Source organism: Buteo buteo, chromosome 7, assembly GCF_964188355.1.
Source record: "Buteo buteo chromosome 7, bButBut1.hap1.1, whole genome shotgun sequence".
Classification (NCBI taxonomy): Eukaryota; Metazoa; Chordata; class Aves; order Accipitriformes; family Accipitridae; genus Buteo; species Buteo buteo.
Window position 1 is genome coordinate 6004463 of NC_134177.1, and position 22471 is coordinate 6026933.

General features: G+C 41.3%; 2 protein-coding genes across 2 annotated transcripts; one reads left to right on the forward strand and one right to left on the reverse strand.

Annotated features, from left to right (window-relative positions):
• Positions 1-1857: 1857 nt before the first annotated feature.
• Positions 1858-13633, reverse strand: LRRC34 (leucine rich repeat containing 34). The gene is made up of 11 exons (XM_075031361.1): positions 13518-13633; positions 12488-12612; positions 12273-12337; positions 11415-11498; positions 9732-9860; positions 7877-7972; positions 6158-6312; positions 5909-6064; positions 4313-4439; positions 3846-4045; positions 1858-1912 (listed from the first exon to the last, which is right to left on the reverse strand). Exons 1-11 carry the CDS (start codon positions 13631-13633, stop codon positions 1858-1860), a joined length of 1308 nt encoding a protein of 435 aa, XP_074887462.1.
• Positions 13634-14075: 442 nt separating this feature from the next.
• LRRIQ4 (leucine rich repeats and IQ motif containing 4) lies at positions 14076-19180 on the forward strand. The gene is given in 12 exon segments (XM_075033147.1): positions 14076-14181; positions 15175-15322; positions 15324-15449; positions 15451-15621; positions 15623-15743; positions 15745-15786; positions 15789-15988; positions 15990-16272; positions 17192-17365; positions 17694-17850; positions 18773-18805; positions 19104-19180. Coding segments are annotated over 12 exon segments (1638 nt in total).
• Positions 19181-22471: the final 3291 nt, after the last annotated feature.

Here is a 22471-nt window from a genome sequence, read left to right on the forward strand (position 1 = left end):
TAGGTTAGCTGTATCTCTGAATTGGCTGTTCAGAAATTCTTACATGAGAATAGCTCCTTGTATGACACTAACTTCCAAATTTTTGCCTATATGTGGGCACAAAGCACGACAACTTTTCTGAAATCATGCGTTCCAAAAAAAGTATGGACAAGACCCATGGTAAGGGTTTCAGGGCTATGATCTTGGAGAGGCTATTGATAAGCCTTGCAGAATTAAGTTCAGATAAGGACTAATAACTGATTTTTTGGTTAAATTATTTTTAAAGTATCTTTCATGTATATACAATTTTTCCTCTGTTATTTGTATATACCTCAACTCTCAATTTTATAATCCCCTGGGAAGGGAGGGAGTTGTACATATTTAGCCTGAAGTGTTTTATGTTAGACTTTAATAAACTTGTTTTGTAATTTTCCCTCACCTTGTGTCTCCTGTTTATAACTGCAAGGGGTAGCAACAAAAGAAGGAGGGAAGCAGTCTAACATAACCACCGTCAAAGCACCCTGTCAGAAAGATGCGTGGTAGCCCTTGGCACAGCATACTAACACAGCAAGGATCACTACATTTTCTTCTTGGCAGTAAACACACCTGATTTTTCTTACAGAAGATATCTTGGGTCTGCTCAAACTAAATTAAACAAAAACTTTAAATACAATCTAGTATAATGACTCTTAGGTTAATTTTTTTCTACTTATTTTGAGGTGTTGGGGGGTGTGTTTGTTTGGGGGTTTTGTTGTTTTTTTACAGAGTGCTTTGAAGATGTATAGTTTATGCTAAAGTAGATATTCAGTGAATTTCTTTGTCAGAATTCGTATCTTAACTTATTTTTACTAGATTGTCTAGTTTTACAGAAGGTGGTATGGTGGCTAGAGCACACAGTAGGACTTAGGGAACCTGCACTGTACCACTAGTCTGCTGGATCAGTCATTTTCCTTCCCTTTAAACTGGGGCAAAAATGCTGCCTTTCAGCAAGGTACTGCAAGTTCTGGGAGCTGAAACAATGGTTTACAGAGCAGGGTTATGCTTGCTTTAGCTACTAGAATAACTTAGAAGAACATGGCAAAAAATTCTAGCCTGTGTAAATTCTCTCACTCCAAAGAACACAAGATACACCTTAAGAATTTCAAGGTTTGGTTTTCAGAGAAAGGAAAGCAATAAATGTCTCTGGCGTAAGCCTCTTTAAGCAATACAAGTTTTTGCACAAATAATTATTTTAGTTTGCAGGAAGCTGTTTATACAAAATTCAGTAGGAATTACTCTGCAGACCTGTCTTACAATGGACTATCAAAGTAAACTAACACAAGAGCTATTTTTATGGATATTGTCAATAATGCAGAGTGCTCTTATGGGCTGAGCATCTTGCTGTTAAACAAGGGTTCAGACGGAGTACAAATATTTCAAAAACATATGCTAGCATTTTTGAAAGTAGATGCCATTTATCCTGTTACATTTTGTGTATGATATTGTTGCCATCTTACCACATCTACTAAAAATAAAATACAGCTGTTGGTAGAGCTGGGACTGACTTGGTAGATTTTGGTCCCTGTTACCACAGCAGATTAACAAATGTCATTCATACAAGTAAATTAAGATGCAATTTGGGCAATGAAATTAGCCTGAACTTCATACACAGGACAAGGGAAAGAAAGATGTATGGAAAAAATACACCTTGATCTGAATCCTGTAGCAGTCTTTCTGGCAAGAAATTCTATCCTGTCAGTACTGAGAGTACTCACTTTAGAATATCACAGTATAACCTGCAATGCTCCAGAGCAGCAACACTCAGAAAAATACCAACTTTGATAATACAGGCTTATCTAGTTATTGAGAAACATCAGAATTTTCATAGCATGCAGATTCTTAAACAATCACGTTCAGTGTATCCTCAGCTTTTGTTCTCGTTGCTCTGTTCTTCCTGTTTAACAATAGTTAAAACATAAGCTCCTCTCTAGGATAGGGTTTTCACAGTGTGATGTGTGGACTTTGTGCTTAACAAGATGACTAGAGGTTAAGATGTAGAACAAACATACCTGCTCTGTGGGCTTACCTCTTAACTCCTCTAATGATACTAAGTGCTTTTTGGAGCAAGAGAGCCTGACTAATTTGTGTTGGGGGGGGGCGGGGAGGGTGAAAAAAAACAAACAACAAAAACCTCCAGGTACAACAGCTATCAGTAGCACCTTGGTCATTTCAGCATGGTAAGGGGTATCCATACCTCTCCCTGTTCCTACACTACCACTGTGATAATACAGAATCAGAACATCAGCAGTTACATCACTGCTGCTTAGGTATTATTGTTGAAATTACTTTCTTATCTTTTTCTCCTCATACTTCAGTCTCGTAGGTCTTTTGCCTGCGTGCACATACATTCACAGGTTATTCTGTTACTTTATACTAATTTTCAACAGGCACATTTAGACATGGAGAAGAATGCACTAGTGAAAGTCTTTGAGCAAACCTCTGCTGTCCTATTTGGTGACTTTTTCTATTTAGGAGCATAGATCTAGTCACTTCTACAGGTATGAGCAGAGTGGGTGGAAAAAAGAAACAAGCTGAGTGATTCCCAAACTTCTACGAAGTCTGTATCCAAGCTATTAAACTATGTTTAACTACCATTATGTGCACATGTTGTCTTATTCATGTGTAGGAGTTGCCACGTGGCTGTAATGATAGAAATCTTTTTAAACAGTTCTCAAGAGACAGGAAGAAATAATGACACCAAGTTTGGTGGTGGTTTTCATTTGTACTACACGAAATACATACCTGCGGCAAGTTAATCAAAATACCATTTATATCCCAGTAAACTAGGTTCACTAGCTTTAAAGTTCCAACATTATAGTGGCTTAATGCTTAAAGTCACTCAACTTGGTTCAAAAAAAAGTTACTCTTGGAAAAAGGTCAAAAGCATGCAGTTACCAAGTGAAAGGAGAGAGTATGTAGAGCACAGCAGCAACAAATGGATTTACCCAAACCTCTCAGCTTCAGCAGGAATCTTGTTCTACAGCATATCTGATTTGCTCTCAAGCAAAGCTGCTGCCCAGCGGCAGTCCTGGGTGTAGGTTTTTGTCAGTTTAATCTGGCTGGCTGTACTCCAGCCTGCACAGATGCGATACAATTACCTGTGGGCTCTCCCTGCTACATGGAAACCTGAGTGCAGAGACCACAACAGCCCAGCAAGGGCAATGGCAGCTCTTCCTCTGCAGCAGCCCTGTGGAGGAGGACCCTGTGGTCATGATACTCCACCCATAGGCCCTGGTGCTGCTCTGATCCAGCCCCAGCATCTTTTTAAAATAAGAAGCACTTGATAAAAACCCAGATTTGAGAAGGTCTCCTAAATAGAGCAGAGTAGTTCAGCTGCTAGGAGTTCAGTTCATGCATCTGCACAGCTGCACTCTGAAGTCTTTGCATGCCTCTGGTCAGTGACTTTTACTCCTCATTACTGCTAAGAATACCTAGTGTCAGTCTTGGTGCGCTATGTTGTGGTGAAAATGTTTTCCTCTGAGCATGTCATTTCACTAAATTTATCTATCACCTAGGAACCCTGGAACTACAGCTCATCATGGTAAGGCAAAGGAGATAGTGTGCAATAGAAATGACTGCAGCAAAATTAATGCATTTTCATATTAATAGGCTCTTAATTGATTGGGCTTATTTAGCAACAAATTTTAAGGTCATTGGTTCTATATTTTATCTCTAATGCCATTTCAGGCAGTTTTAGATTCTTTCTAGACTAAAGACCCTGAAGAAACAGCATGCAGCAAGTCTGATCCTGATATAATCTATTTTACTAGAAACCAGATAGGAAAAGCTCAAGCATATGGAGTGCATTAAGCTGCTACCTTACTCACAAGTATTCTGAAACCGCCGCAATAGCCAGCCTGGCATTAGCATCTTTGTTTGTCACCTCCCCACAGCTTGGTGTCCAGTAGTAATGCTTCTGAAGGCCATGGGAGAGCTCTGCAAGGTGAACGTGCCCATCCACTTCATATGGTTCCACATCTGTACAATTAGGTTTCAGGCGGCCCATCTGAATTAATTCTGAAAATGCCTGAAACGAATAAGACCAAGAATAGTGTAATATTCCACTTTGGCTGCAGTGAAGGCTCTAGAAGATAACACACAATAGGAGAGTACATTTCAGTATGCTGACGTCCAGTGAGTTTCTTTACAGCACCACCATATTATAAATATTTTAAAAAAAACCCAACACATAGTCAGTCAGGTATCTTGTTCACTAATTGCTGTAGTCTTCCCAATGATAGAACAAACAAACAAACCCCGACCCTCTTAGAAGAGTTCAGAAGCAAACACTTACCATACAGGTGGCTTCATCAAATTTGTTCCCCCAGATATAAATATAGGAAAGTTCCATATTTGTTTTCATTGCATCTGAAAGAGCTACAAGTCCTTTGCCACTTATATTGTTGCTTACTACTGACAGCCTAATAAACAGAGAAAATAGTTACACAAATGTGTGCCAAACCACAGAATTGCCATCTCTTCATTAAAACTAAGAGTTTAACTGATTTAATTTATATTGTATCACTATATATTATTATATATCATATATGTATATTGAAATTTTATATTTGTTGTTAATAATTTAATTATTTATTTGTATCAAGGCCAGTCCTACTATAAAAGCTTTTTCAGGTTGCTAAAGGCAGTTTGGACCATGGATTTGCACTATTTCTCAATGCATTTCCATGACTCGTGCAGCCAGGTTGTTCACTATTTAGTTCTTCAGTGTCGGTGACTTACTGCATGGTGGCCAGGTGTCATCTCTAGTCTGCTTTGAAGCCCAAGCCTTGGCATTTATCCAGGCTAAGCTTTGATCTTTGTGGAGTGGCAGTTATTTTTATATTAGTGAACCTGGAAGGCTTTCAGAGGCACCTAGCAGCCGCCACCTCCTCAGTCTGCTACTTAAAACTAGTGGCTTCAGGTAACACCTTTGATCAGCTTTTACATCCTGCCGGCGCGTGGTTTAATGCAGGCTACAAAATACACCCTGATGGAGAGATTACAGCTCTTCTGGGTTCACCCAGAAGCTAACTTAAACAGTGGATTTTCTTAAGTGTTGAAGATCAGAATCAAGAAATATAGTGCCTTATCCCTGCATGGAATCTGATTATCTAAAAATTCTGAAGGTGTACAGCTCTTGCTTGTTTTCATTTGTGCACCACAGGGACCTGTGCTTTAAAGATGCAGAAAGAACTAAGAAGATCTAATTGCCTTCCCCCCACACACTCCCCTTAGGAGGACTGTAAAAGCTGTGAGTCACATGTAACATGAACCACTACAAAACTGATCTGAGCTTCAATCCCAAAAACCCCTGAAATAGAAGGACAAGTGTATGTCAGGCCACACAGCAATGGATACAAGATGAAAAAAAGGAAGTACAAGGAAAAGGGGATAAAATGAGTTATAAGTAGGCCTGGCAGCACAAGAAGGTGAACACGAGGCATTAGCATGTGGGACTGAATGGCATGTCCTGGCCTAGTGTTTTACTCCCTTCAGCTCATGTGAAGCCACAGGGGAGTTCATTCAGATACCAAACACAGGCCTCCTGTGCCCTCTGGAATGCATTACTATCTCCTGCCTGGTCTCCAGTGGCAGGGCTCTCCGAGGGCCTGTGGCTCACCTCCAGCACCCTGGGATGTCTCACAGGTCTTGGGGCATCTCACACAGCCGGGGACACTTAGGCAAAGGAATCCCACCCAATCTGTGACTCACATTTTTTTTCCCCCAGAAGGAAAAATGGACCAAAAAGGTTGGAACTTCCTGACTTTTCTATTTTGATCAACATCAAAGCACACAGTTTTGATGTCAGTTCAGCCACTGCAAAGTCCAAGTTTCTTATACTCTGAGTTGTTACACCTGCAGTCTATGGGGAAGTTGTATAAATACTAACACCTGAAGAGTCCTGTTGTACAAGGTCAAGGCTTCACTCAGGTAGAACGCTCCATCATCTTCTATTCGGTTTGCACTGAGATCTAGGATTTCCAGGGTTTGGTTCCGTTTTAGTAGTTCTCCCAGAAATTTTACACCATCACAGGTTATTTTATTACTGAAAAAGAGAGATGCATGCTTTTTTTTAAAAAAAGATGCTAAGGAAATGAGTTTCTAATGTTAAATCAGGGCTGTGTCACGTAACTCTTACCAGCTAAGATCAAGGTATCTCAGGCTGGAGTTTTCATACAATGCCTCACACAGTCGTTCTACACCAAAGTTTTTCATTTCATGCTTGCCCAAGTGTAGTTCCACAAGAGAAGAGTTATTTTTCAACATCATAGCTACACGAACTGTGGTCTCTTCCTAAAAACATACACTCAGTTTTATTAAGCTGTACTTTAAGGTAAGGTATCATCTTGCTTTGGTAAAGGGGAGATGCACAACTAACAACAAGATTTGGGCATCAGTAGTGTTCTATTTTGTATATTACAGCTTTGTATTAAAAATAACGAGGAAACCGTATATTATAATAATGCTGAAAAAAAATACCAGATGTAACTGCAGATTTACAGTACTATATACATCCCTGCAAATATCAGAACCATCAATGTTTGAATCATTATGTCTAATCAGTTTTTCTCCCCGTCATCATTGCTGTTAAAAACTGAATGTTTGAGTCAGTCTTCACTAACATTAAGAGTATTTTGCCATGATGTTAATCTATTATTTCTTAAAAAGAAACAGGATTGCTAGGGGAAAATATATCTTGTCACTGTAAGACAAAGTAAGTTAATTTTGAAGTTGTCACATTTAGTTAAGAAAATACCTGAGTAAATTCTGAGAGTCAAAAATAAGGCAACAACCCAGAGGCCTCAGAAAATGATAGGTAGGAACAATGGCTAATAGAATGTCCCACAGATGGCCTATAGTGGCCTATATTTTCAATAACAGTAGTTTAAATTGACTTCTAAAACCAAGTTTAGGCAGATCAAGCCCTGTCTTAGTAGAAAAGAAACACCTAAAATCTGTTTCAGCTGTTAAATACACCTTTGAGAATTTAGGAAGATCGGGCCTTCCTGACAGTTTAATTTTGTTATCCTGCCATCAGGAAAATACGGTACCTATCACAGACACCTGACAACTGCTGCCAGTCTGGTGAAGGCACCACTGCAACCAGCTTGATGGCCAAGACTTCTGCAGGACCAGCCATGCACAGAAGCTGCATGTCTGCAAGGAAAAGCCCCACAGCTCTGTGCACCTGTACAGATCCAGGGGCCTGTGGCACTGGCCCAGCAAACACTGCCTTCCAGATTCTCTTTTCAGTGCTCGATTGTTTTGGAAGGTTTGTGTCTTTGTTTTGGCTCACAAATGCGTCATAGGTTTTAAATTGATGAGGTTCATTCACTTGTTAAAGTCATGCTTCAAGTTCACATAGTGAAACGACAAAACCACACAGCACAGTGAATATGGCATATTGTTGAAGTGTGCCTTTCTTCTTTAGGCTGCAGCTCTGGCAATTGCCCATGTATCATGCTGCTCAGATAAACACCAGTCTTTTGTTCTTCCCCTCATTTCCTGCTAAACAGCATTTCTCCCTCAGTTTGCTGAATAATACATGAAACTCTCCATGCAGTAACAGCAGAAGGAATACTTGGTTCACCAATACCAAGCCACCTCCATTAGCCCTTTATTTAACAAATGCATATCTACCAAGACAGAAATTTTTTTTAAATTAACCTTCTAGTTAAACAGGGGCAGCCTGTGACTGCACAAAACTTGGCACAGAAAAAGAATATTTCTGCAACCATTTACTTCACTTTGTAAGGAAACCCAGAGACCCATGCAGTTCAGATGTCCATAATATTTACATCAGTACTGACTTGACTTCTCTTGTTGACTGAGCTGACATTACAGTCTACTTACATACCTCTTGGCTGTATAGTAAAGGACGATTTAGGTTTATTGCTTTGACTGATTTGTTCTGAGTCAGGGCTGTTGCTATTGCTATTAGACACTGCGTACCCTGGAAATGAAAATAAACTCTTTAGAGAAACCTGTTCAATGTATAGATCAAGCTACTAAATTACCATGACTTCTTAGAATTGTCAGAAGATCAAAAACATCAAATGAAGTCAGATTGGAAATACTATTATTTCTGCCTCCATGTACTCTGGAGAGATGCAAGTGCAGTAAGCAAGTGCTTACAAACACAGTGTATTTTCTGGTAATACCAATGCCAACTCCCTGTGGAATAATAGAGTGGAATTAGACCAAGAAATACAAATGACCAGGAAAATTGGCAACTCAGTAAGTAAAAAGCAAGAATAATGCATCTCAAAGATACTTGTCCATTTAATTGATCCTGTATTTTGGTTTTCCTGATTTATGAATTAAAATCAGCTTACGTGTGTTCTTTAAGGTCTTTGGTAAAAGTCTTAGGTAGCATTTATCCACTAGGTAAATTCATACTAAATGCGAATTAATGTGGTACAGAGTAGTGAGAGTCTAGAATACAGGCCAGTTCACATTTTATTATTTCCTTCTTGTTTGCTCACTAATTTATATTTACATTATTTTCCAATTAGGCTGGTCTACACCCAAAGCTATTTCATTTTAAATCAGTTTTCTGACAACTCCCTACCAAGCATAAGTATATTAAGCTTTCAAATAAATCCTACACTGGCTGCACTTTCCTTGTTTATATTTTCATAACACCCTTCACAATTTCTGGGAAGTTTTCAGCCCTCCAGTTTAGGAGCAAATTCTGTAATTCCAGGAAACAAATATAATAAAATTTTCATCGGACCCCAGCTCTCTCCCTGCCTCCAGGTGACAGTCATAACTGTTAGGTTACAGTCAAACTTACTCCTTCTGCCCAACATACACTTCATTATCTCCCAAGAAGATGAACAGGAAGGCTAAGAGTGGCCCATCTTAAATTTCACTCCTAGCTCGGTTAGAGCATTCTCCTGGAGGGCAAGATACAGGACCAAATTCTCCCCAGCAGGGAGAAGAACCACTTCCACCTTCCAGCCCCTCTGATGTGATCATACAAGGACACACCATCAGTCAGGCGCTGGGACCTTGCACCAGAGGGACGTTCACAGCTCCAGCTGCTACCTCCTGCTGTAGCCCACGGGTTTTTAAAAGCCATCCACAGGGTTTTACTGGCTCAAGCAGGAAGCATCCTGCATAGTGCATTCACCCATTTCCACATGCCTGACTTTCCCTGTCCACTGTGTAAGCAGGCTCAGTGCCCAACTCTAGGGCATGGCAAGTTATCTAAGATCAAATTGGGTGCCTTTCTACTCAATTCAGCATTCTTGTGCCTATGTCCTTTATGGATCAAGCTCTGACAGGAGGAACAAAGCTATGGGACTAGGTGACTTTCAGGCATTATAGCACTGCACACTTTAGAAGGAAAAGAACCTCCAGGGAGTAAGAAGCCCTTTCTTCAACTTGAATCACACAGGACTTAGCATAACAAAAATGAAGAGCAGAAACAAACCTTGGAAAATGTGAAAGCCAAGCACCTGAATTCCCAGGGACATAATGGCTCTAATATAATCAGTTATGACTTCACAGGTGTTTTATGCAACATGCCTTTCCAAATACGCATTGCAATATTATACATTGTGTTACCTCCAGCTATAACAAAATGTAAAATAAATGACAACAGATGGCATTTTGCCCCAATTAAGCACTGCAGGACCTTTGTAATACCCTTGAAAGACTTATTTTACTGATAAATTTTACTGAGTTAATTTTACTGAGTTACTCACCATATCAGTGTCTCCAAGATCCAGCTTCTCTAAGGTTGAATTAATTTGTAGCATTGAAGCAAAGAACATCCCACCTTTGTTTCCTATTTTGTTTCCAGTCATTCTCAAATACACAAGAGTTTCATTCCTCTAGACAAAATAATAATAAATGGCCTGAAAAACAACACTGTCCTTTTTCCTGTGAATCCTGCTGGTTGTCACACAAAGACAAAACATCCCTCCAGAAGATTTGTGTCTAAGTGATAACACTGACTAAGCAGCTGGCTCAGGCTCCCCTTAGTGGAATCAAATGCATGAGAGTCTGGAAGCAAAACTCAAGTATTTGAAAACTTTTGTTTTTCCCAGGTTCACAAATTTCACTCTCATGAAAATAATCCAGGTAGATATTTATGCCTAAATTGGCAACTGAAATGCAAATTATATCAAAACTGATTTAAATCTGGTAAGCGTATTTTAAACAAGAATATAATTTGCTTTATTTTTCACAGTCTTTTAAATCACATGACCAGTCAAAGCTCAGTGAAGCCAGTCACCATCAGAAGGACTACTTGGTGCAGAGTGAAACCAGTGTGTAAGTCTTTGCTGGACTGGAGACTTCACTGGCAATATAAAGTTCTGATCAGAGGTCTAGAAAAGTCAGCATCTTTCCCCTCACCCTCCACAGAATTTCAATGGATATGAAATATCTATTCACTGTTAAAGCCCTAAATGCAATGCACAGTAGTTTTGTGGGTTTAATTCCTCAGTACCACCGTAATCACTCATTATCAGAGATTATGATTGTGATTACAGAAGTAGTTCTGTGAGCAGCAGAACTAATGTAGCCTGATTTCATAGAGCTTTTTTGTCTTCCACGTGTCCCAGTACCCTTTCCTCTGCTGCAGCACCTCGCTACAGCACCTCCTTCCCTCTCCCTCACTCAGTAACACACCCCATTCACCCTCAGATCACCCCATGCCTGGCCCAGCAGCAGGAGCCCACGCAGCCAAAGGGCTGGTGGTCAGGACCTGCCACCCGCCTGCTCAGCAAACGCTGCCACGGAACCGCACAAATAGCTTTGGGGGTTGCTTGCAAACCCAGTGTTGTACTATCTACTGTACAAGCTTAGCGTTTTGGAGGCCTCTCAAATTTAGTTGAAATCAGTTCAAAGACTATGAAGGAGGAAGAAAGAGCTCACGTGAGTCTCATTTCACAAACACAATGATTCTTACACACAAGCCTCGTTTCATTGGGAAACCACATTAAAAATAACAAACATGTTTTTATGCTGCTGCTGTAAGGCAAAGTTTTGAAAACACGTCTCAGACATCTTGAATCAAGACAAATATTGACATCAAGGTACAGGCAAATTTAATACAATTTAAAAAAAAAAAAAGGAAAAAACTGATGGCATTATATATCATATAGCATAGCATTTTTCACACAGAAAAATCCAGCTGTGATAGTTGTGATAATTAAGTGTTAATGGCAGCACAGAGAAACTTTGTCTTGTGTGAAATCTGATTTCTGAAGTCTGCCTTGGGAAAGCAAGCAATCCCTGTGATACAGCAAAATGCTGAACAGACTGAAGACAGAGGGCCCTTTCAGCCAGATCTGATGTTGGCAGGACAGCTAGTACTGTTCATCAAAAGCAAAAATATCAAACTAGATGCCATTGTCTAAATCTCCCAGACAAATACTCACATGGAGTGCTCTCGCTATCAGCTCTGCTCCACTTGTGCCAATGTCATTAAACATCAGGTTAAGGTACCGCAGAGTGGAGTTTTCCTTAGGAACGAACAAAGCAGAAAGCAATGAGACTTTTTTCCAGAGCACGCCTGCATTTTTCAAAAAGATGCATCATACACATACTGACAACCTCTGTCCTTTGCTGCATTTCAGGCAGCCCCTGATTTGGAGAAGTAGTAAAAGAATGCCAAAGTATGTCAGATAATGAGGGAAAGACAGAAAAACATGTAGCATGTAGGTCCTCATGGGGCTTACAGAAACCACCTAGGAACCCACGTGCTCAGCATGACCAAACAAGGCAGGTGGTCAAGCTCAGATGCAGATCTTCAGGCATTTTGTGAACTTAATGGCACTCCCTGAGCTCTAGGAACACAGGCACCAAGTTGCAACTCACCATTTTCTGCCTGTATTCCAGTGCTTACAATGACAAAAAGGCAGTATTAAAGTTTCCCATGTTTAGGCCTACCAAGAGGCAAACAGATGATAAAGTATCTAAAACAAAGGCCTTGGCACACTTGACACTACCATTACCCCCTTTGTTGAATTGAACTGTAAGCCTAAAAGCCCCACAGTTTATTCCACCGTTCTTTCTTCACGACATCCTAACTAAATATCCAATGGTTTTCTACTAAAAATCAAAAATCTCCCCAGAGAATACAATCTGAGATTCTAGTAGAATGGATTTGGATGTGAAAGTAAAAATTAATGGAATTTTGCCAAACCAATGCAGTCTTGTCTCCAATACACTACATATAAATATTATCACAGCCAAATAAATTACAAGTTGCTGAAAGATAAACATCACTTTGGCACCTGGAGGAATGTTGCCATGTTCTTTGCTCCAGCATCAGTCAATACATTATACCTAAGATCCAAACCTGAAAAAGATGAAGAATGTGACAAATGCGTATCTACAATTAATTGATCTCTAAACAAAAAGAAATAAAGATGAACTAAGGCTGAAACCAAGACTGCTTATGTTTTCTCATATTAGCACAGCAATATCAAACATACATAAAAAAATTTACCTGTGACAAACACAGTACTGCGTAAGACAGAGGCAAGAACTTGAAGATCATCATCTGTAACTCTCTGCACAGGCACTAGACGATTATTTCCAGCTATTTTTAATGTGATCCCTTTTGTCCCTGTGCTGTAACATAAAAATGTAAGCACATGGGGAAAAGTAAAAGGCACAGAAAAATGAATTCTCTCTCCAGATAAGGAGTATATCCATGCTTACCCTCACTGATGCATTTGCATAGTTAGCTGCTGCCACTACCATAGGTAACACCATGATAGATGATGTGATTCAAGCTGTACCTCAGCACTGCCCTTTTTGATACTCTGAAGACAGTGCATAGCCACAAGACCAGGCTTAGCACACATGCACAGAAAGCAGGAAGAAGCAAGATAAGGGAAAGGCAGGTAGAAGTAAAGACTATCCTGGAGGTTACCTCATCATCTCCTTTTTACTTGTTCCCTTTCCTTTATTTACTCTACCCTGCCCTCAGGATCAAAACCTAACACAAACCATTTCCCTATGCTGTATTTTCTCAGGTTTTCTCTCCAAAGAACAATTAACTTTGACCCCAGGAGCATCCATGAGAGGAAGCCTTGCCTAGCCACATAATGAGAGAGAGTTTGAGTGGTTAATACCTTGACAGGATTCAGAGACAGTTCAGGGAAGCATTACCAGCTGGAAGCTAACTGGATGCAGCTGAGGCTTTTTAAACAGGAGGGAGACAAAAGGAAGGGAGTTAGGAAGACTAGACACAGGGTTTGGCTTCTCTAAGGGACACAAAGGCACCATCCTGTACGTTTTTCACTTTTTTTGATTTCACTGCTTGTAAAGCTGCCCAGAAGGGAAATATAGCACAAACTTCTGCCAAGATGATGTCAAGATGAGTCAAACCAGAACTTCAGCAGTCAATGCTAAATATGATTTGTGTTTAAGCCTGAAACTGCATGAACTTTCTCATCATTTAATTCCTTGTCCTGCTGTCGTGTTTAAGGCTTTCAGAAGCATCTGAAACATACTGTTTGTTATTTCCTTACATTTTATCATTTTTATCAGCTTCTTGAAGTACGTGAGCAATGAAGGGGTTTTCAGGCTGGCCCAGGTTTTGACAGGCCCGCACATAGTGCTGGTGAAGATCTGGACGAACTGCCATGACCTGCTGGAAAACAAAACAAAGTGTTACCGCATCGTTATGGCAGCCTAGCAACATCACCATGGACCCAAGCACTGCTGTGCCAGGTTCTGCATAACAATAAAAACGGGCTTGGTCTGAAAAGGGTTACAACTCTTGGCATGCAACACAAGAATAAGAGATAGATACAGGCAGACAGGAAAAGCGCAAGGAAAAAAAAAGTGGATTTGTGGACGTGCTTCTGACCCGCCATCACATAGGATCTGAGCCAACAGAGAATTAATATTCACACAGCCGAGTCCTTTTTCCCCTGTAAAGCAGCCGGGCCCCCGACCTCCGCAGACCTACCTTAGCAATCGACGCCTGTGCCCTCCGTCCTGTGGCAGAGCCGAGCTGCACTCCAAGGTTAACAGCGTTTGGTCACGGAGAGCATCCCTGGCCCTTCCCCAAGAAGGAGCGGGCAATGGCAGCCAGGCCCGGACCAGGGCCCTGGCAGGAGGCCCCACAGCCGCCTTGCTCCGTGGGGTGCTGGCCCCGCAGTTTCCTCAGCTCACCCCCGGAGTATTTACGTAGCGGTCTGCCCGCGGTCTCCCAGGAGCCTTTGCAAATATTTCCGTGGTTACACGGATTAGCAGTTACTTCAAAGGTGCCTGTGCTGATCGTTGCCACCAAATAAATCCTTCTAGCCACCTTGCTACTGACCATGTACGCGGGAGGGGGTGGGCTGAGGTCACACGGCTCTCCTGTCCTGCAGCATGTGGGGCTCACACCCCAGTACCGGACTCTGAGCCAATAAAAAAAAATAAAGTACTCTGGTGCAACACCTGAATTAGTCTGGGAAGCCCAGCACGGGTCTCCCGCCATGGTGGTCACTCAGTTCCTCCTCCTTGTCCTGGTGGCACCTGGAAACCACCCATCTCTGGAAACGTGATGTCCTCCCAGGGTGGTTGCAGCAGCAGAGAAAAGGGCATCAGGTGGGAGATGACTGACAGCTGCCTCTCGACCTCTACTTTCTCTCTTATCATTCCTTAAACGCCAGCTGAAAGGTTTCTTCCATCCAGACATCACAGACCAGTCAGGTAGTCACCCCTTCCCACCTCTCGGTCTTTCGCTATCAACAAGAGTACAACTTTGAGGGTTATCAGATTCACCAGCATCTCTCTGGCTCACTTTCTCGTTACTGAAGAAGCTGCCACCTTTTTACAACAGGACACTTCCAGTTTTACAGTCAGCATAGCTGAAGACAAACCTCAGCCAGTGTTGGTGAATATAGGCCTTCAAGACTCAAGGAGGTTGCTTCATCCAGCTCCCCTGACTTCACATGGTCGCCCTCCGAATTTGGCTGTTGGGGCACTTCAGGATGCACTGACATTCAAACCTATGGTCCTGCTGTATTTACTGCAGGATTCGATCTCAGTGAACCCAAGCAGCTTTTTGCAGGGGTACAACTGAGACTAGAACCTGTCCTAAATGCTGAATTCTGCCAGTATTCGTTAAGCACAAGAAGGTCTTTGAGTACTGTCTATTTTTAATTATTTTTCTCTTCTGAAATTACACATAAGGAGCAGAGGTGGCTGAGTCTCAGCAGAGCCAGGAGGCCAGCACAGAGGGCACTCATTGCCCCAAAGCTGACTCTGCTGGTTTTGAGGATGACCATGTTGAGACTGCACAAGATATACCAGTGAATGAAGTGCCAGAGAATGAAGCTTTCTCCCACACGCATCACAGACAGGATATTTTTCATTGATTTAGCCAACAAGCAACTGTGAAACATCTTGCCAGAGGTCTCTAGTCTAGAATATCTGGAAGAGCTGCACATGGAAAAGAACCTGATTGTAAGACATCAATCACCTGAGGCACATGAAGATCCTCTACTTGGATCAGAATTACATACAGGGCATATGCGAACTGGGGGAGCTGAAATGTCTTCTAAGCTTAAATCTAAGTAACAATCCCCTCTCCTGTAGTTTGCTGCCAGTCATCAGCAAGTTGCAGCCCCTTTGTCAGCTCAGTCTATAAAACAAACTTGCATGAAATCCCAGTGCAGGTCTGTGAATATCTCCATCGTGTTGAACTGCTTGGCCTTTCTGACAATTATTTCAAGTGTCTGCCTAAAGAAATAGTGAACCTGACAAAAACTCAAGGAAATTTATCTCCAGAAAAATAGATTTGAAAGAGTTTTCCCAAGGAGCTTTGTCATATTGCTAATTTAGAAATAATAGATCTGGAACAAAATCTGATCAGTCTCATCCCAGAAGACAGAGGCTTTTTGACAAACTTAGTTAAGCTATTTTTAGGTTTTAATAACTTATCCTCCATTCCTCCTACACTGCAACACTGCCAGAAGCTGCCTGTGCTGAATCTGTCTCAATCTCCTGCACAAGCTTCCCCCAGGTTTGAAGAATCTCACTGAAACGAGAGTACTCAGACTGCCTGCTAACAGCCTGGAGAAGTTCCCAAACCAGATCCACTGCTGGCCGTCCCCTTCCCGTGTTTATCTGAGGAACACTGGACTGCACACAGTACCCAGGTCTTTCATCAGATTAACCAGTGTCAGGATACTAGATCTGAGTGAAAATTGCTTTGATGATATTCCTAAGGGAATATGCACGATGAAAAATCTGGAAGTATTGGCCCTGGATGAAAATCAGATACAGAAGGTATTTGTTCCTTTGTTTTAATTTTTATTTTATTGATACCTCCTTTTTGCAAAATCTAAGTTCTTCATTAAAACTGAGTGCCACCTTTCCCTACAACAGTGAGAAGGCATGTTCCACTTGGTATGCACCTGAGCCTAGGTAACTCATCTGAGTATTCAGGCAGGGAGACAATAGCAAGAATATGGAAACACTGACCTTTATGTTGAATCGTAAAGACAACATACTGACTGGAGGGATTGCTTCAGTCTTTTTGAGTCTTTTTTCCTGTGTACTCTGGAAAATAAGAGCTGCATTTGCATAGAATCAATACATCACAAACTGAAACAGAACAGAGGGCAATTTAAAAATGGATGTCATATTGTTAATGCCTTTAACACCATTAATATTTGCTGTTCATTTGATAATGAACAATTATGTACCGTAAAGCTGTGTTATTATAAGCGTAATGGTATTCATGGGCATACTCATTTTAGGGCTCAGAATACACATTCCTTTTTATATAATGCAACTCTTCTTTTCCAAGGAGATTTTCACTTGTGCAATTTTCTTCTTGAAGGTTACTTATACAGAAGTAGTAATTTATGCAAAAGAATCACTTTCAGATTTCATTCATTTAAATTACTCTCCCCTGCACTGTGCATACAAAGGAAATGAAGAAGCAGACTAATGTTTCTGCTAAGAAATAAAATTAACCCCATAAGAAATCTTTCCAGCAGAGGAAACAACATGGATTTTTTTGCCAAAATTTCCACCATACTGTGAGGTATAATGTTATATTAATGAGCAGAATATTCTGTGTTCATCCATCAACAGTAATGGGGCTCCACAGCATTTTCTTGGAGATTTTTCCCTAATAACAAAATCCCAACAAGATTACTGTTTAATTGACATAATGTATCTTTTTAATGACTGTGTCTAGATACCTGCAGAGGTGAAAGAACTGACAAATTTGAAATGCCTTAGCCTGTCTGAAAACCAATTCAGTATCTTTCCAAAGCAAACCTTTCTCCTGGAATCATTAGAGAAATTATAGCTGGGACAAAATAAAGGAATTAAATTCACAAGTCTGCCAGAAAACTTCAGCAAATTGCAGGTAGGAGCAATAGAAGGGAGAAGGTCTTGGTCTGCTACAGCATGGCACTTCTGTGGACTTCAGCTGCTCCCAAATGCAGGACTGAAGGTTCTCCTAATCTCTTTAGGTACATGGTGCAGCATCAGGCCAGGGCTGTCGGAATAGGAATAATATCAAAACTCAGTGTTTGAAACACATGTTCTCTCTTTGTGTTTAGTAGTCATCCCAATGGTATCTCAGGTTATAAACCTTGCTTGTGCACTTACTGATATTCTCTATACATTGATTATATATCAAGCTAAGGAAAAAGTCCTTTAATTATTAAAACTTCCACACACATCTTTTCCAGAATCTGAAGGAACTGCTTACAGAGAATAATTGTCTGGAGTACCTGCCCACAGCCATTGGCTCATTGACCCACTTGAAAATATTTGACTATCATAACAATCTCCTTAAACAGCTCCCAGACTCTGTATGCCAAATACAAGGTGAAATACAGTCTTTGTGTTTGTGGCCTTAAGGATGCAAGTACCAGTAAGCATTTTAGAAGAAGGAGGGAGAGAAGGAAAGGAAAGAATGCAGCGCATCGTTCAGGGCTCTTCCTGTAACTGTAAGGGAACCAAACAGGATAAGAGTTAGGAACTGGGAGGGTGAGGGAAGTACTGTACCCAAGCCAAGTGGACAGGAGGTCCTCATCCACAACCTACCTCAACCTCAGGGTCTGGGGAAAAAGATGTTTCCCAGAGCTCAGCTCAAAGCAGACCCCCTGATGTGAGAAGATCTACTGGGTCAGCACCAGTGACTCCAGAGCAGTGAGTGGTGTGGAACTGGCTCTCCCAGGGTGCTCCCCAGCCCAGTCTTTCCATCTTCCCTAGTTCTCCATCACATCTCTGTGTGGCTAAGCTCACTAACACTATTGGAGGACCAATTGGCAGGCCTTTTGAGAGCTGAATTTAGCCACCTGGCTGCAGGTCAATAGTCTTCACCTGGTGAAGCAAATGCTTTGCTAAGAGAGCCTGAGTTCCATCCTTCCGCACTAACTAACTGCACGTGGCATCTTCACTCTTGCTGACTGTATTTTGACTGTAGAGAGTTGAAGATCCATTGGGCAAACACATTGAAAAAAAACACATTTTTCATGTCTTGTTTTTTGTGTGTTTTGTTTTGTTTTGTTTTTTTTTCCAAAAGAACATCAGTCTGTATCACCAGTAGGCCATGGAATTAATTTGCTCAGAAAAAATACAGGGAAAGAAGGAAGGAAAGGCAAATCCTCAGTCTTTGATTCTTCTGAACCTAAATTATTCCCCTGTTTCTGTAATGTCTGTAATTTCTTCATGAACTACTGTGTTTCTCCCAAACTGTTCTTCTGAACTAAAAGGTGACATTTAAAGATGCGTAGACATAGTCATTTACTACTCTAATCAAAAGGTCTGGAGGACTACAGTGTTAGTCTCCTCCCTGGTAAGAAATTCCTCTTGAATAAAAAAATAACACAGAGTAAAAGAAAAGTCAGGTGGCTGGCAGTCTATCTTAGCTGAACACAATGTAGCCTAATACAGAATAAAAGTTTTTTTTGGAGACCACAATGCGCCTGGCTTTTTGCATCGAGAATATCCACTAGTAACACTGTTCCACATGACTGTTTGCTTTTAGCCTATTCCTCCAGGTAACCAGATTGTTCTTCCCTCTTTTTCAGATCCAATGGTTGTAGCATGGGTCAATGAATCAGAAGGGGACTGGACCTTTCTTGACACTTAAGAATCTAACGAAAAAAAGAAAGAAGGAAAAGGAAAGGGAAAAGAGAAGCCTGTAAAAGCCTCAAAAGCAAAAAAGTGATATTTGGGCAGAAAAATGCACAGCGGTCTTTTCATTTACAAGAAGGGCAAATGTGAGCAGAGATAAGTGAGTAGGAGATAAGCAGTATTAAAGCATTCGAATCAGTGAGTGTTACAATGAAAATATATCATTTTTTTGAGGTTTGTTTTTGTGTTTTTGTCAACATTGACTCCAGCTGAATCAGGCAGATTCTAAAATATTCTTGAGATGTCTCATTCTGAATGCATGTTATCTCAAAGCATTGAGGCAGCTGATTAACTGCAAATTAGTCTAATCTGTAGGAATCTGGTGCAATGAAGTGTTCTTTGTTCTGAATCCCAAAGTATTTTACATGCAATTGTTAGAAATCTGTTTTCCAGTCAGTGAGGTAGAGCCATATCTAGAGTGAAACAATATTTGTGGCCCCACTAACTAGCAGTTATTTAATGAGTTTTACGTTCACAAATGATCAGTACCTTGTTTGGAAATATGGAGGAGGATTCCAGGCAGTCAGAACACATGCACTTCTACCAGAACCTGTATTACCATCCTGTCTTACAGAGGTGTAAAAAGCTGTTTTGAAAGTATCATCTCCACACTTTTGCAAAACTGTTCACTGATGTTTTGACAATCTGTAGTTATAGTATTTTGAATGACTGCAAGCTGTCAAATCCTTAGCATTATAGCTCATCTCTGAAATAGCTTGGTGACTGTAAAACAGACATCTGTGTACAACAGGCTTATTTGAAAGCAGGGAGTCTGCAGAATGCAATATTCTGCAATGATTCTGGGTCCTGGCATGTCATAACACCTTTGTTATTCAAAAGAACCATGACAAACACTCCTTACTATAATTCTAGCATGCCAAATTTATATGCAATCATGTCCTTCCACAGCACTTTACAGAAAGCTGTTTGTCCTAGACAGCTGATGTCCTTGTCTAGTTTTTATTCTGTATTGCTCAGTTACTTCTTAAACTCCTCCAGAGTTTTATCTGCAGCACACATAAAGCACAGAGCTGGACTGGGACCGGGCACTGTGCAGATTCAAAGGGCACGAGTGGGTGGGAGCAACCCCCTTTATTTAGTTTAATTGGGTGGTCGGAGCTGCAGTCCTGCTCTCCCTCCCCTTGCCTGAGTTGCCTCAGAGAAGGTGGTGGCATCCTGAAGGAGGTGGTGAAGGCAGGGTCACTGAGACCCAGCTCTTCCTAGAGCTCCACCTCCACGTAGTGTTCTCTGAATGCTGCGGCTACATCTGCACGCAGGGTATGGATCTTATTTCTGTTTGGCTCTTGAATCGATTGATACTGAAACCTCATTAATATGGTTGTTGGCAGGAGAGAGCTGGGAGTGCAGAAAAGTGGGATGGCTTGGTTTTGATTTTTCCATTTTAATAGGTGATTGATGCTGTTTTGATTGTTTGGAGGTGTCTTATGAAATTTTTTCACCCTAAGTGAAGGCAAAGAGGAACAGAGAGAAGGATGATTCAGAGACTACAGAGGAGGAAATCATTGGAAGAGAAAGATCTCTGGGAAGACAGGACATTTAATAGAAGTGATTTAATAAAAGCTTTTTAGTGGCACAATAGGTATGACAGAATCATGAGAGAGCAAAGGACTCAGAAGGCGATCATGAACAGCAAGTGGAGAGGTTTCTAGCAATGAGTCCATACTGTGCTCTGGAGCTGAGAATGAGGAGCCCAACTATGACAAAACAAGAAACCCCAACGCTGAAGTCCAGTTCAGTCAGTAAGATTACAACAGACACCTGACATTAAACACTGGCCAGCTGCTGTACTGAATTAGAGAGAGAGGTTCAAGTGGGAAAGGAGTGATTCAGAGATATTCTCACAGAACAGATAAAGAATCAATTTCCCAGTTGGACCCAAGGCAGATCCAAGGAGGAAAGTCACAGGAAGGTGAGTGATTAAGAGAAGAGATTGGTGTGCTGCTGTTAAACAGAGATGATGGTACTTCCACATTAGAGTAACTCTCCTGGCTTAAGTCACTACTTGAAAGTCTCTTGTTAGCCTTGTATGAAACAGGGGCTCTTTGCTTCACTTCAGAGGTTGAGGATCTCTGTAGAAGATAACTGATCCCACACTGCAGCAATTCCCTGCTACCTCTGATTAAGACACTCCAGTTCACCTCACATTTCTCAGAGCTGGGGGAACCAAGTGCACTTTTCAAGTGGAACTGAAACTGGAACCAGGAAGTCCATGGAGACCCTCACATGAAGTCATGGATTAAATGATCAAGGGGTATCAGCACAGCACGGTCAGCTGCTGGTTATAACCCTGACCAGCCAGAAGTTGATGTTGGAAGGGTCACCCAGACTGAAACCTAAATATTGATCTGCATCTGCACGGGAGAACTTGCTGAGAGGGGCCCTAGCAAGTTAGGAAATTGCCACTGAATGATCCTGTTGTACCTCTCCTCCAGGAGATTGCTGCAGCACGTAGATATACTCAGAGCTAATTGAGCAGTACTTTATCCCTCAAGCTGCCTCAGGATTTCTCTAAGACTCCTCACTCAGTGGGCAGATCTAATATCTTTACTTCCTAAAATACCTTACCAATGAATAATCCCACTGCAGTCTTTGAGCTCACGTGTGGGTTAACAAGCTCCGTGACACGAGTGACTATGCCAGAATTTAGCTCTGTGTAAGCAAATACAATAAAATGCCAAATAAGAAATTATCAACTAAAAAAAGGAGGAGCCACTTACACATCCCAAGTTGGTGCTTTTTCTAACAAGTCTTGGGCACAAAGCAGGGTGCTGTGCTCTTAGCTAGAAGCTGCCCTGTGGCTTTGAATAATAGACTGCTTATTTCCCTCATCTTTAAGGTAAGGATAAGAACACCGTCCATGTCACAAGGTGTTGTGAAGGTTAATGGATTAATCCTGAATGCAGGAAGCATGAAGGCACTGCAGGGACTCCCACTGGCTTTCATATGCTTTAGATCAGACTCTTAGATCTGGAAGTTTGGTTTTGTGCTGCATGTCATAAAAGAGTCTGTACAGAAAGAGCAGTCTGGGTAAGGCCGAAACAGCTCAGGATGAGAAGGAGCATCCCTGAAGTATCCTGAAGTCTTTGTATAGCCTTATCCAGAATGCCTATGGATTGCTCTGTGTCCAAAATCCTTGCTAAGGTAGCAGGACATACCTCTGATTTAACGTACCACAGCATTTCCCTTGCCCCTGAGACCTGTCAAGATATCAAGGAACTGTTTCTTACCTTGATTTTATGCTGATTCTGTACACAGGACTTATCTACGCTATGAGATGGCATCAACGGCCAGAGCAGAGGCAGAA